General features: G+C 45.0%; 1 protein-coding gene and 3 non-coding genes across 17 annotated transcripts; all 4 read right to left on the bottom strand.

Moving 5' to 3' along the window:
* Positions 1-286: 286 nt before the first annotated feature.
* LOC119342695 lies at positions 287-4,705 on the bottom strand. Of its 14 annotated transcripts, none has more exons than XR_005165675.1 (5): positions 4,246-4,705; positions 3,573-3,639; positions 1,529-3,112; positions 1,346-1,449; positions 287-680 (listed from the first exon to the last, which is right to left on the bottom strand). XR_005165675.1 is itself a non-coding variant. In XM_037614123.1 (4 exons), exons 1-4 carry the CDS (start codon positions 4,298-4,300, stop codon positions 537-539), a joined length of 378 nt encoding a protein of 125 aa, XP_037470020.1. In that variant the 5' UTR covers positions 4,301-4,705; the 3' UTR covers positions 287-536. The 14 variants fall into 14 exon arrangements, 4 of the variants coding, with proteins under 4 accessions (XP_037470020.1, XP_037470022.1, XP_037470021.1 ...); XR_005165668.1 differs by having other exon boundaries at positions 3,008-3,119; XR_005165677.1 differs by lacking the exon at positions 1,346-1,449 and having other exon boundaries at positions 2,117-3,112.
* Positions 1,926-2,021, bottom strand: LOC119342698. Its single transcript, XR_005165679.1, has one exon. It is a non-coding gene; the product is annotated as a small nucleolar RNA Z43 (small nucleolar RNA).
* LOC119342699 lies at positions 2,425-2,512 on the bottom strand. The gene has a single exon (XR_005165680.1). It is a non-coding gene; the product is annotated as a small nucleolar RNA snoR118 (small nucleolar RNA).
* Positions 2,631-2,720, bottom strand: LOC119342697. Its single transcript, XR_005165678.1, has one exon. It is a non-coding gene; the product is annotated as a small nucleolar RNA SNORD96 family (small nucleolar RNA).
* Positions 4,706-15,855: the final 11,150 nt, after the last annotated feature.

A 15,855-nucleotide genomic window follows, 5' to 3' on the forward strand; every position in this document is an offset into this window, starting at 1 on the left:
CCATGGGCCTTTCCCGACTGACTATCAGACAAGGTATATTTTCCCGACCGACAATTTATTGGTGTTGCCATGGGCCTTTCCCGACCAACTATTTGACGGTGTGTTTTTCCCAACCAACATTCCGTTGGGCCTTGTATTAGGCTTTTCCAACCGAGTGTTAGATAGGGTTTGCTTTGCCGACCAACATCCGTCAGCCCTCTCATAGCTGGATTTCACATTACCATCAGAAAATCAATCGATCAAGTTATATAATTCATAATAGCAACACGCATGTCATCCGGCAATATTAAACAAGAACCAAAGAATAATAGCATACATTCATTACTTTTCACATATAAATAGTCCATCTATTATAAACTAGTGACCGTCCAAATTCCCTATAAAGTAATGTAACTAATTAAATAGAGGAAACTTTCTGGTTCATTGTCTGAGAGCAAAAATTTCTTTTGTTTTCTAGAATGTCTCCGACGCACATCATCTACCTCGGCTCCTTATAGTGGGCAACTACATACAGCAGATCTTACAGAATGAATACATTATGGTTCATTGTCCCATACACAATGTGGGTTTATGAAATGGTAGCTAAAATGCATCTCCAATGAATCAATCACCATTACCCAAAATATCACGTTGACGTAAACCGCTGGCATCATGGTTCCTCGTCCTCTGGCATGTCTTTCCTACAAAATGTAAAGAAGTTGCGATTACATTCATAGACAATCACACCATCAAAATTTGTATAAAGCATAACATTGACAATCAATTGTTACTTCACAAGCCAAGCTAGTACAAAAACACCTACTAAGGAAGGTACTTCATTCAGGTATAGGTAACCATGTAAAGTGCATGCTAAGCACTCGTTAAAACGTCCTAATTTATAGACACTATATTTCATTGATAACTGTAAAAGCTTCCATGAATATCAACAAGATAAATTATACAAGGAGTTGCCCATTAGATGACTTTTACAATGACCGAATTAAAAATTTAGAAGTAGATGGCAACAAGACAAATGGTTTAAAACTGAAACTGAGAGCAACCTTCTCCGATATTCGCTCATTTTATGGAGCGGTATTGTATTTATCGCCAAAGATTAAACAGAATGGGCAACAAATAAGTAAGAGTTTACATGAAACTTTAGACATCATTTACCGCATTGACTTATATACCTCAGACCTCTAATAACATCCCATCAAAAAAGAATAAGCTCTTTGCACAATAAAAAGATCTGGGATAAGGAATCATTTGAATTTACACTCCTAACAATGGGAATGTACAGACTACAAAGGACTACCATACTGATACATGATCTTTGGGATCTTCTGTCAAACAAAATTATAGATACCTGCAGTTTCTTCAGAAAGGTGCCGTACAACCAAACTCTATCAGTACATGTGAGCGTAGCTGCGACTGTACATATACTGTTCTGTCTTATTGATTAATAAGTCTCTGTAAGAAGTCGAAGTGTATATTCTCAAAAAACAGTAAAAAGCTGATTCACGAGTATTGTATTTCCATGAAAACTAACCAAGAATAAAAGCAGTCAATTGAAGAGATCCAACAACAATCTATGATGCCCACTTGCTACACCATGTACTTCTAGTTTCATATCACTTGCCATCCTATTGCACGCTTTGATTGATAAATTTGCAAAGGAAAAAATAACAAATAGATCATTTTAATGCAGGCATTATATAATGAGTGGAGATTATTAATAGTTTAATACACACATGGAATTTTCCATTGGGGGTGTAAGATATATGATCATCAGTTACCAGCAGTAAGAATCAAAGAATTTGATTTTTTTGAGAAAGATATGTTAACAGAAAATCTCACCATTTGACTCCAGTGCAATTGCAATGTTGCATAGTGTTGGTAAGTAAACCATCTCACTAATCATCATCGTAACCACGACATACTAAATAAAACTCAGAATATAGGTGGTCGTATAACAGAATGGTTGGCAAGGCCAAAAGATGCCAGTTACGATGAACAAGACCAAATATCAATAGTCATTGTCTCTAATACCCAAGAAGAAACGAACAAAAGGCAGGTTGCCAAACAAGCACACAAAATTGAATCATGCTACCTTACTAGTGAAAGCATGCATACTTACATGCTGGAACGAGGTAGTCTCAGCTACAACAAACCAGTATCCAGAATTTGAGCAAATTAGAAACAATCCCCTCCGCTGCAAGCGTGCAGAATTTTATAGAAAAAGAAAACAGATGATAAGAGATGTAGGAAGTTTGGTAAGCAGTTTGCCCATTGACCTGGGCACAACGACTGACCAGATTTCCTTACTGGTTTGACTATGCCGAATCTGGAAGGCAAAATGATGGTACAAAAATCCTAGGCCTCGGTACAATGCAGCCCTCATGTTCTTTAATAGATGAACAAATGGTTCTGAAGTGCAATGCTGAGTCGTCAAACAATGCTTTCTAGGCAAATGGATCTTCATCAGAACGCATCAATGTTTGCTGCTCGGAGCCCAGTGCATATCTTCATCCATGCCACACAACCAAGCTATGGCTTTGTTAAAATAAAGGGAAGAGTTCAAATCTGTGGCCGTATAAAAATGGATTGCACCATGTCCACAAAATTAACCTATTAAAGAATGTTCTTTAATTTGGCTTCAGAATTGCAGAAAGCCAGCATGGACGCAGCGACCGATCAGTCCTAAAAGATGGTATGATTAACATGTTTTTCATCACCAGCCAAGACAAATCAAATAAATGATGTTATTCGGCCTCTTTATACATGACCATATGAGATAAAACTAATTGTGGATTTGTCCAACAAGAAGATTGTCATATCTGCTAAACTTGTACACACTAATATTATGTCATTCAGATAAGCTACAATGATGATAAAACTACGCTCCATTCATAACACAAGGTAGAAATTCGCAATTTGAAAGGAAGGCTATTTAACTACCAAAGTTCATACAAATTGTATCCTATCCCTGTTTGTACATTTCATATGATTAATAGATGCATAAAAATACCTGATAATGAGCTAGCAGGTTGACATATCTTCGAATATGGGAGGTGAACTGTACATAGCCAGGAATTCCAAGCAAACCATGTGTCGACTGAACCCTACAAACGTACTGAACCCTACAAACGTTAGAGTGTCAACGGTTTCAAGTAAAAGTAATAAATGCATCTATACTATTCAATTGGTTAGGTACACACTTAAAACTTCAGAAAATCTCCAGAGATACAATCTTGTTCTAAATTCTAAGTGATATCAGGAATGATGCAAAATGCCCAGCCAACTGTTTGACGTTCAATTTGTAACCTATATTATCATCTGAAAATGTAATCTGGTGAGCATAAAATTTCCTTCTCGACATGGAAAAGGGTCATTTAAATCACGAGAGAATTCTTTGCAACTTAAATCGACCACAGTAGAGTAGTATGAATGTATACCAATCTGATGGTGTGTTTCTTTTCTCATTCTAAGAGAAGTACAATCGTGCTTGTGCTTTCATCATATGGTAATTACAAATGACTGATGAAAGGATGATGTATAGACGAGCAACCAGAAAAGGACTATCTACCTCTTACCTGGCTACAACGCCACTGTGCATGAATACAAGCAGCTTCTTGAAGAATCCTGAATTTAGTTCGTTACCTACACAAAAAGATAAAAAATAATAATCAAATCTAGGTTTCATGAAACTTGCATGTTCAAAGAATAAGATTTGGCATATCATTCATGACAAAATGACCAGATATAAAAAAACAAGCAGCCTGGCATAACTTCAGTTACAGATCAAAAGTGAGAACAAGAAGAAAATGTAGAAAACTAGTAAAATTGTATGACAAAACTAAAGATCTGTAAAAATACTCACATATCTAGATGCACTTGATGTGATGCAGGCATATAGTTATGGACATCTTCCAGTGGCCTTATGTTTTTGTTAGTAGTTGAGTAATTGCCGAAACATCCACAAAACTTATTAAGATTTGTTTCACTCTGCAAAAAATCATTATCCAATGCAGTCTACTAACAATCGCACAATATCTATAAATAGAAATTAATGGTAATTGATGGCTAGGGTTTGAACTTTACTACTTCAAAGACTTCTTTGTTTCCATGAATGAAATCAGCACTGATATTACTAAAGAGATTAATAAACTAAGGACCAAGTGAAAAATTAAATCACTTGGGCTATGGAAGGTTCATCGCTGGGACTTCAAACCTGCAAGAAGAGGGAGAGATGGAGAGAGAGCTTACGGATGTTTTTATTGCCGCCATGGATAGCTAAGAGAGATGGGGGCAACACGACCATGCTCCTAGTTGCCAGAAAATAAGGGAGCAGAGACCACCCGCCTTGTTCTGAACCAGCAGGAACGAAGGAACCTTGTCCCGCTCAGATCTGCTACCATGGGAGGGTGGAGAGGGAGCTGGGTATGGATTGGGGCAGAGGTGGCATCGGAGGAAGGGGAGAGGTGGCCTCACTGGGCGCTTGGGAGCGAACAAGAAGTGCCGCCGCCGGCAGCTGGGTGAGAGCATCGGTGCCACAGGACCGTCTGCACATGGGGAAACAACACCGATGTGGGGATGGGGGTGGTGATAGACTGGAGGGAGGAATAGATGGACAGAGTTGGAAGCATCGCCGGATGCGAGTGTCGCCAGCGCTGCCGCTCGCCGTGCCGCTCAGATCTGGAGAGAAAGAGATAAGGTAGAGAGGACAGAGAGGATAGCGGGGTGGTGTTTTTTTCACACGGGTGATTATTAGGAGGTGGGCTGTGGGAGCGCGCGGCATGAAAGTTTCGGATGGGCTTCGCGCTAAGTTTTCACAAACGCGCGAACAGATATTTTTGGCGGCCCAGTTGTCGACCCACAGTCAGTCGGGTAGATTTGCCGACCGACTGTGTGACAAGAGTGCAATTATTACCCACCAACAGCTTGATGTTATACATTTTAGCATTCCCGACCGACAGTTGGTTGTTATATACGTGTAATACTGACCAATAGTCTGATAATAGTTTTACCAACAAACAGTCAGTCGGCAAAATAGCCTTTTTCCAACACACAATTGTAGGGAATGCGGTGTCGTGGTGTAGTGAATAGTCCACAAAACGGGTCAGAATTGGCCAAAACTATGAGTCTTGATGTCCGACACTTAAACGCACCCCAGGGTTCGTTAATCGTGAAAATCACTCTGGGACCCAAAACAGTGAGTAATAGTCCACGAAACGGGTCGGAATCGGCCAAAATTCCGAGAGTTGATGACTAAGATGTAATCGCACACTCGGGTCACCACCTATGGAAATCTCTTTGGGACCCCAAAATGGTGAGTAATAGTCCACGAAACGGGCAAGAATCGGCCAAAACTGTGAGTGTTGATGTCCGACACGTAAACGCACCCTCGGGTTCGTTAATCATGGAAATCACTCCGAAATCCCAAAATAGTGAGTAATAGTTCATGAAACGGGCCAGAATCAGCCAAAACTACGATTGTTGATGACCGACACATAAGCGCACCTTGGGGTTCAACAACTATGAAAATCGCTTTGGGACCCCCAAAACAGTGAGTAATAGTCCACGAAACGGGCGAGAATCGAAAAAACCAAGAGTGTTGATGACCGACACGAAAACGCATCCCGGGGTTCGTCAATCATGGAAATGGGCCAGAATCGGCCAAAATTGTTAGTGTTCATGACCGACACGTAAACGCACCCCGAGGTTCGTCAATCGTGGAAATCACTTCGGTAACCTAAAACTGAGTAATAGTCCAAGAAACGGGCCAGAACCAGCCCAAACTGCGAGTCTTGACGACCAACACGTAAGCACACCTTGGGGTTCGACAACCATGGAAATCGCTTTGGGACCCCAAGCGGTGAGTAATAGTCCATGAAAGAGCCCAGAATCGGCCAAATCTAGGATTATTAATGAACGATACATAAACGCACCCCGGGTTTTGTCAATCATGGAAATCTTTGAGGGACCCCAAATCAGTCAGTAATAGTCCATGAAACGAGCCAGAATCGGCAAAACTTCAAGTGTTGATGACCGACACATAAACACACCCCAGTGTTAGTCAATCGTGGAAATCTTTGCGGGACGCCAAAACTGAGTAATAGTCCATGAAACGGGCCAGAATCGGCCAAAACTGCGATTTTTGATGACCGACACGTAGCCGCACCTTCGGGTTCAACAACCATGGAAATCATTTGGGACGCGAAAACGGTGAGTAATAGTCCACGAAACGGGTCAGAATCGACAAAAACTGCAAATGTTGATGACCGAAACGTAAACGCACCCCTGGGTCAATCATGGAAATCACTCCGGGACCCCAAAACAGTGATTAGTACTCCACGAAACGGGCCAGAATCGGCCAAAACTGCGAGTGTTGATGACCGACATGTAAGCGCACACTGGGTTCAACAACGATGGAAATTGCCTCGGGACCGCAAAACGGTGAGTAATAGTCCACGAAATGGGTCAGAATTGGCCAAAACTATGAGTCTTGATGTCCGACACTTAAATGCACCCCGGGGTTTCTTAATCGTAAAAATCACTCCGGGACCCCAAAATAGTGAGTAATAGTCCACGAAACGGGTCAGAATCGGCCAAAATTGCGAGTGTTGATGACCAAGATGTAATCGCACACTCGGGTCACCACCTATGGAAATCGCTTTGGGACCCCAAAACAGTGAGTAATAGTCCACGAAACAGGCAAGAATCGGCCAAAACTGTGAGTGTTGATGTCCGACACGTAAACGCACCCTTGGGTTCGTTAATCGTGGAAATCACTCCACAACCCCAAAAAAGTGAGTAATACTTCATGAAATGGGCCAGAATCGGCCAAAACTGCGATTGTTGATGACCGACACGTAAGCGCACCTTGGGGTTCAACAACTATGGAAATTGCTTTGGGACCCAAAAAATAGTGAGTAATAGTCCACGAAACGGGCCAGAATCGACAAAAAGCACGAGTGTTGATGACCGAAACGAAAACGCGTCCCGGGGTTCATCAATTGTGGAAATCACTCCGGGACCCCAAAATAGTGATCAATAGCCAACGAAATGGGCCAGAATCGGCCAAAATTGTGAGGTATGATGACCGACACGTAAACGCACCCCGGGGTTCGTCAATCGTGGAAATCACTTCGGTAACCTAAAACTGAGTAATAGTCCAAGAAACGGGACAGAATCGTCCCAAACTGCGAGTCTTGACGACCAACACGTAAGTACACCTTTGGGTTCGACAACCATGGAAATCGCTTTGGGACCCCAAACGGTGAGTAATAGTCCATGAAAGAGCCCAGAATCGGCCAAATCTAGGATTATTGATTTACGATACATAAACGCACCCCGGGTTTCGTCAATCATGGAAATCTCTCAGGGACCCCAAATCAGTGAGTAAGAGTCCATGAAACGGGCCAAAATCGGCAAAACTGCAAGTGTAGATGACCGACACTTAAACACACCCCGATGTTCCTCAATCGTGGAAGTCTTTGCAGGACACCAAAACTGAGTAATAGTCCATGAAATGGGCCAGAATCGGCCAAAACTATGATTGTTGATGACCGACACGTAGCCACACCTTGGGGTTCAACAACCATGGAAATCATTTGGCATACCAAAACGGTGAGTAATAGTCAACGAAACGTGTCAGAATCGACAAAAACCACGAACGTTGATGACCGACACGTAAACGCACCCCTGGGTTCGTCAATCATGGAAATCACTCCGGGAGCCCAAAACAGTGAGTAGTACACCACGAAACGGGCCAGAATCGGCCAAAACCGCGAGTGTTGATGACCGACACGTAAGCGCACACTAGGTTCAACAACTATGGAAATCGCTTCGGGACCGCAAAACGGTGAGTAATAGTCCACGAAACGGGTCAGAATTGGCCAAAACTATGAGTCTTGATGTCCGACACTTAAATGCACCCCGGGGTTTCTTTATCGTGAAAATCACTCCGGGACCCCAAAACATTGAGTAATAGTCCACGAAACAGGCATGAATCGGCCAAAACTGTGAGTGTTGATGTCCGACACGTAAACGCACCCTGGGGTTCGTTAATCATGGAAATCACTCCACAACCCCAAAAAAGTGAGTAATAGTTCATGAAACGGGCCAGAATCGGCCGAAACTGCGATTGTTGATGACCGACATGTAAGCGCACCTTGGGGTTCAACAACTATTGAAATCGCTTTGGGACCCCAAAAACAGTGAGTAATAGTCCACGAAACGGGCCAGAATCGACAAAAACCACGAGTGTTGATGACCGAAACGAAAACGCGTCCCGGGGTTCATCAATTGTGGAAATCACTCCGGGACCCCAAAATAGTGATCAATAGCCAACGAAATGGGCCAGAATCGGCCAAAATTGTGAGGTATGATGACCGACACGTAAACGCACCCCGGGGTTCGTCAATCGTGGAAATCACTTCGGTAACCTAAAACTGAGTAATAGTCCAAGAAACGGGACAGAATCGTCCCAAACTGCGAGTCTTGACGACCAACACGTAAGTACACCTTTGGGTTCGACAACCATGGAAATCGCTTTGGGACCCCAAACGGTGAGTAATAGTCCATGAAAGAGCCCAGAATCGGACAAATCTAGGATTATTGATTTACGATACATAAACGCACCCCGGGTTTCGTCAATCATGGAAATCTCTCAGGGACCCCAAATCAGTGAGTAAGAGTCCATGAAACGGGCCAGAATCGGCAAAACTGCAAGTGTAGATGACCGACACTTCAACACACCCCGATGTTCCTCAATCGTGGAAGTCTTTGCAGGACACCAAAACTGAGTAATAGTCCATGAAATGGGCCAGAATCGGCCAAAACCATGATTGTTGATGACCGACACGTAGCCGCACCTTGGGGTTCAACAACCATGGAAATCATTTGGCATACCAAAACGGTGAGTAATAGTCAACGAAACGTGTCAGAATCGACAAAAACCACGAACGTTGATGACCGACACGTAAACGCACCCCTGGGTTCGTCAATCTTGGAAATCACTCCGGGACCCCAAAACAGTGAGTAGTACACCATGAAACGGGCCAGAATCGGCCAAAACCGCGAGTGTTAATGACCGACACGTAAGCGCACACTGGGTTCAACAACTATGGAAATCGCTTCGGGACCGCAAAACGGTGAGTAATAGTCCACGAAACGGGTCAGAATTGGCCAAAACTATGAGTCTTGATGTCCGACACTTAAATGCACCCCGGGGTTTCTTTATCGTGAAAATCACTCCGGGACCCCAAAACAGTGAGTAATAGTCCACGAAACAGGCAAGAATCGGCCAAAACTGTGAGTGTTGATGTCCGACACGTAAACACACCCTGGGGTTCGTTAATCATGGAAATCACTCCACAACCCCAAAAAAGTGAGTAATAGTTCATGAAACGGGCCAAAATCGGCCAAAACTGCGATTGTTGATGACCGACACGTAAGCGCACCTTGGGGTTCAACAACTATTGAAATCGCTTTGGGACCCCAAAAACAGTGAGTAATAGTCCACGAAACGGGCCACAATCGACAAAAACTACGAGTGTTGATGACCGAAACGAAAACGCGTCCCGGGGTTCATCAATTGTGGAAATCACTCCGGGACCCCAAAATAGTGATCAATAGCCAACGAAATGGGCCAGAATCAGCCAAAATTGTGAGGTATGATGACCGACACGTAAACGCACCGCGGGGTTCGTCAATCGTGGAAATCACTTCGGTAACCTAAAACTGAGTAATAGTCCAAGAAACAGGACAGAATCGGCCCAAACTGCGAGTCTTGACGACCAACACGTAAGTACACCTTTGGGTTCGACAACCATGGAAATCGCTTTGGGACCCCAAACGGTGAGTAATAGTCCATGAAAGAGCCCAGAATCGGCCAAATCTAGGATTATTGATTTACAATACATAAACGCACCCCGGGTTTCGTCAATCATGGAAATCCCTTAGGGACCCCAAATCAGTGAGTAAGAGTCCATGAAACGGGCCAGAATCGGCAAAACTGCAAGTGTAGATGACCGACACTTAAACACACCCCGATGTTCCTCAATCGTGGAAGTCTTTGCAGGACACCAAAACTGAGTAATAGTCCATGAAATGGGCCAGAATCGGCCAAAACCATGATTGTTGATGACCGACACGTAGCCGCACCTTGGGGTTCAACAACCATGGAAATCATTTGGCATACCAAAACGGTGAGTAATAGTCAACGAAACGTGTCAGAATCGACAAAAACCACGAACGTTGATGACCGACACGTAAACGCACCCCTGGGTTCGTCAATCATGGAAATCACTCCGGGACCCCCAAACAGTGAGTAGTACACCACGAAACGGGCCAGAATCGGCCAAAACCGCGAGTGTTGATGACCGACACGTAAGCGCACACTGGGTTCAACAACTATGGAAATCGCTTCGGGACCGCAAAACGGTGAGTAATAGTCCACGAAACGGGTCAGAATTGGCCAAAACTATGAGTCCTGATGTCCGACACTTAAATGCACCCCGGGGTTTCTTTATCGTGAAAATCACTCCGGGACCCCAAAATAGTGAGTAATAGTCCACGAAACAGGCAAGAATCGGCCAAAACTGTGAGTGTTGATGTCCGACACGTAAACGCACCCTGGGTTCGTTAATCATGGAAATCAGTCCACAACCCCAAAAAAGTGAGTAATAGTTCATGAAACGGGCCAGAATCGGCCAAAACTGCGATTGTTGATGACCGACACGTAAGCGCACCTTGGGGTTCAACAACTATTGAAATCGCTTTGGGACCCCAAAAACAGTGAGTAGTAGTCCACGAAACGGGCCACAATCGACAAAAACCACGAGTGTTGATGACCGAAACGAAAACGCGTCCCGGGGTTCATCAATTGTGGAAATCACTCCGGGACCCCAAAGTAGTGATCAATAGCCAACGAAATGGGCCAGAATCGGCCAAAATTGTGAGGTATGATGACCGACACGTAAACGCGCCCCGGGGTTTGTCAATCGTGGAAATCACTTCGGTAACCTAAAACTGAGTAATAGTCCAAGAAACGGGACAGAATCGGCCCAAACTGCGAGTCTTGACGACCAACACGTAAGTACACCTTTGGGTTCGACAACCATGGAAATCGCTTTGGGACCCCAAACGGTGAGTAATAGTCCATGAAAGAGCCCAGAATCGGCCAAATCTAGGATTATTGATTTACGATACATAAACGCACCCCGGGTTTCGTCAATCATGGAAATCTCTCAGGGACCCCAAATCAGTGAGTAAGAGTCCATGAAACGGGCCAGAATCGGCAAAACTGCAAGTGTAGATGACCGACACTTAAACACACCCCGATGTTCCTCAATCGTGGGAGTCTTTGCAGGACACCAAAACTGAGTAATAGTCCTTGAAATGGGCCAGAATCGGCCAAAACCATGATTGTTGATGACCGACACGTAGCCGCACCTTGGGGTTCAACAACCATGGAAATCATTTGGCATACCAAAACGGTGAGTAATAGTCAACGAAACGTGTCAGAATCGACAAAAACCACGAACGTTGATGACCGACACGTAAACGCACCCCTGGGTTCGTCAATCATGGAAATCACTCCGGGACCCCAAACAGTGAGTAGTACACCACGAAACGGGCCAGAATCGGCCAAAACCGCGAGTGTTGATGACCGACACGTAAGCGCACACTGGGTTGAACAACTATGGAAATCGCTTCGGGACCGCAAAACGGTGAGTAATAGTCCACGAAACGGGTCAGAATTGGCCAAAACTATGAGTCTTGATGTCCGACACTTAAATGCACCCCGGGGTTTCTTTATCGTGAAAATCACTCCGGGACCCCAAAACAGTGAGTAATAGTCCACGAAACAGGCAAGAATCGGCCAAAACTGTGAGTGTTGATGTCCGACACGTAAACGCACCCTGGGGTTCGTTAATCATGGAAATCACTCCACAACCCCAAAAAAGTGAGTAATAGTTCATGAAACGGGCCAGAATCGGACAAAACTGCGATTGTTGATGACCGACACGTAAGCGCACCTTGGGGTTCAACAACTATTGAAATCGCTTTGGGACCCCAAAAACAGTGAGTAATAGTCCACGAAACGGGCCACAATCGACAAAAACCACGAGTGTTGATGACCGAAACGAAAACGCGTCCCGGGGTTCATCAATTGTGGAAATCACTCCGGGACCCCAAAATAGTGATCAATAGCCAACGAAATGGGCCAGAATCGGCCAAAATTGTGAGGTATGATGACCGACACGTAAACGCACCCTGGGGTTCGTCAATCGTGGAAATCACTTCGGTAACCTAAAACTGAGTAATAGTCCAAGAAACGGGACAGAATCGGCCCAAACTGCGAGTCTTGACGACCAACACGTAAGTACACCTTTGGGTTCGACAACCATGGAAATCGCTTTGGGACCCCAAACGGTGAGTAATAGTCCATGAAAGAGCCCAGAATCGGCCAAATCTAGGATTATTGATTTACGATACATAAACGCACCCCGGGTTTCGTCAATCATGGAAATCTCTCAGGGACCCCAAATCAGTGAGTAAGAGTCCATGAAACAGGCCAGAATCGGCAAAACTGCAAGTGTAGATGACCGACACTTAAACACACCCCGATGTTCCTCAATCGTGGAAGTCTTTGCAGGACACCAAAACTGAGTAATAGTCCATGAAATGGGCCAGAATCGGCCAAAACTATGATTGTTGATGACCGACACGTAGCCGCACCTTGGGGTTCAACAACCATGGAAATCATTTGGCATACCAAAACGGTGAGTAATAGTCAACGAAACGTGTCAGAATCGACAAAAACCACGAACGTTGATGACCGACACGTAAACGCACCCCTGGGTTCGTCAATCATGGAAATCACTGCGGGACCCCAAAACAGTGAGTAGTACACCACGAAACGGGCCAGAATCGGCCAAAACCGCGAGTGTTGATGGCCGACACGTAAGCGCACACTGGGTTCAACAACTATGGAAATCGCTTCGGGACCGCAAAACGGTGAGTAATAGTCCACGAAACGGGTCAGAATTGGCCAAAACTATGAGTCTTGATGTCCGACACTTAAATGCACCCCGGGGTTTCTTTATCGTGAAAATCACTCCGGGACCCCAAAACAGTGAGTAATAGTCCACGAAATAGGCAAGAATCGGCCAAAACTGTGAGTGTTGATGTCCGACACGTAAACGCACCCTGGGGTTCGTTAATCATGGAAATCACTCCACAACCCCCAAAAAGTGAGTAATAGTTCATGAAACGGGCCAGAATCGGCCAAAACTGCGATTGTTGATGACCGACACGTAAGCGCACCTTGGGGTTCAACAACTATTGAAATCGCTTTGGGACCCCAAAAACAGTGAGTAATAGTCCACGAAACGGGCCACAATCGACAAAAACCACGAGTGTTGATGACCGAAACGAAAACGCGTCCCGGGGTTCATCAATTGTGGAAATCACTCCGGGACCCCAAAATAGTGATCAATAGCCAACGAAATGGGCGAGAATCGGCCAAAATTGTGAGGTATGATGACCGACACGTAAACGCACCCCGGGGTTCGTCAATCGTGGAAATCACTTCGGTAACCTGAAACTGAGTAGTAGTCCAAGAAACGGGACAGAATCGGCCCAAACTGCGAGTCTTGACGACCAACACGTAAGTACACCTTTGGGTTCGACAACCATGGAAATCGCTTTGGGACCCCAAACGGTGAGTAATAGTCCATGAAAGAGCCCAGAATCGGCCAAATCTAGGATTATTGATTTACGATACATAAACGCACCCCGGGTTTCGTCAATCATGGAAATCTCTCAGGGACCCCAAATCAGTGAGTAAGAGTCCATGAAACGGGCCAGAATCGGCAAAACTGCAAGTGTAGATGACCGACACTTAAACACACCCCGATGTTCCTCAATCGTGGAAGTCTTTGCAGGACACCAAAACTGAGTAATAGTCCATGAAATGGGCCAGAATCGGCCAAAACTATGATTGTTGATGACCGACACGTAGCCGCACCTTGGGGTTCAACAACCATGGAAATCATTTGGCATACCAAAACGGTGAGTAATAGTCAACGAAACGTGTCAGAATCGACAAAAACCACGAACGTTGATGACCGACACGTAAACGCACCCCTGGGTTCGTCAATCATGGAAATCACTCCGGGACCCCAAAACAGTGAGTAGTACACCACGAAACGGGCCAGAATCGGCCAAAACCGCGAGTGTTGATGGCCGACACGTAAGCGCACACTGGGTTCAACAACTATGGAAATCGCTTCGGGACCGCAAAACGGTGAGTAATAGTCCACGAAACGGGTCAGAATTGGCCAAAACTATGAGTCTTGATGTCCGACACTTAAATGCACCCCGGGGTTTCTTTATCGTGAAAATCACTCCGAGACCCCAAAACAGTGAGTAATAGTCCACGAAACAGGCAAGAATCAGCCAAAACTGTGAGTGTTGATGTCCGACACGTAAACGCACCCTGGGTTCGTTAATCATGGAAATCACTCCACAACCCCAAAAAAGTGAGTAATAGTTCATGAAACGGGCCAGAATCGGCCAAAACTGCGATTGTTGATGACCGACACGTAAGCGCACCTTGGGGTTCAACAACTATTGAAATCGCTTTGGGACCCCAAAAACAGTGAGTAGTAGTCCACGAAACGGGCCACAATCGACAAAAACCACGAGTGTTGATGACCGAAACGAAAACGCGTCCCGGGGTTCATCAATTGTGGAAATCACTCCGGGACCCCAAAGTAGTGATCAATAGCCAACGAAATGGGCCAGAATCGGCCAAAATTGTGAGGTATGATGACCGACACGTAAACGCACCCCGGGGTTCGTCAATCGTGGAAATCACTTCGGTAACCTAAAACCGAGTAATATTCCAAGAAACGGGACAGAATTGGCCCAAACTGCGAGTCTTGACGACCAACACGTAAGTACACCTTTGGGTTCGACAACCATGGAAATCGCTTTGGGACCCCAAACGGTGAGTAATAGTCCATGAAAGAGCCCAGAATCGGCCAAATCTAGGATTATTGATTTACGATACATAAACGCACCCCGGGTTTCGTCAATCATGGAAATCTCTCAGGGACCCCAAATCAGTGAGTAAGAGTCCAGGAAACGGGCCAGAATCGGCAAAACTGCAAGTGTAGATGACCGACACTTAAACACACCCCGATGTTCCTCAATCGTGGGAGTCTTTGCAGGACACCAAAACTGAGTAATAGTCCATGAAATGGGCCAGAATCGGCCAAAACCATGATTGTTGATGACCGACATGTAGCCGCACCTTGGGGTTCAACAACCATGGAAATCATTTGGCATACCAAAACGGTGAGTAATAGTCAACGAAACGTGTCAGAATCGACAAAAACCACGAACGTTGATGACCGACACGTAAACGCTCCCCTGGGTTCGTCAATCATGGAAATCACTCCGGGACCCCAAACAGTGAGTAGTACACCACGAAACGGGCCAGAATCGGCCAAAACCGCGAGTGTTGATGACCGACACGTAAGCGCACACTGGGTTGAACAACTATGGAAATCGCTTCGGGACCGCAAAACGGTGAGTAATAGTCCACGAAACGGGTCAGAATTGGCCAAAACTATGAGTCTTGATGTCCGACACTTAAATGCACCCCGGGGTTTCTTTATCGTGAAAATCACTCCGGGACCCCAAAACAGTGAGTAATAGTCCACGAAACAGGCAAGAATCGGCCAAAACTGTGAGTGTTGATGTCCGACACGTAAACGCACCCTGGGGTTCGTTAATCATGGAAATCACTCCACAACCCCAAAAAAGTGAGTAATAGTTCATGAAACGGGCCAGAATCGG

The sequence above is a fragment of the Triticum dicoccoides genome, unplaced genomic scaffold (genome assembly GCF_002162155.2).
Source record: "Triticum dicoccoides isolate Atlit2015 ecotype Zavitan unplaced genomic scaffold, WEW_v2.0 scaffold102385, whole genome shotgun sequence".
In the NCBI taxonomy this organism is placed as follows: domain Eukaryota; kingdom Viridiplantae; phylum Streptophyta; class Magnoliopsida; order Poales; family Poaceae; genus Triticum; species Triticum dicoccoides.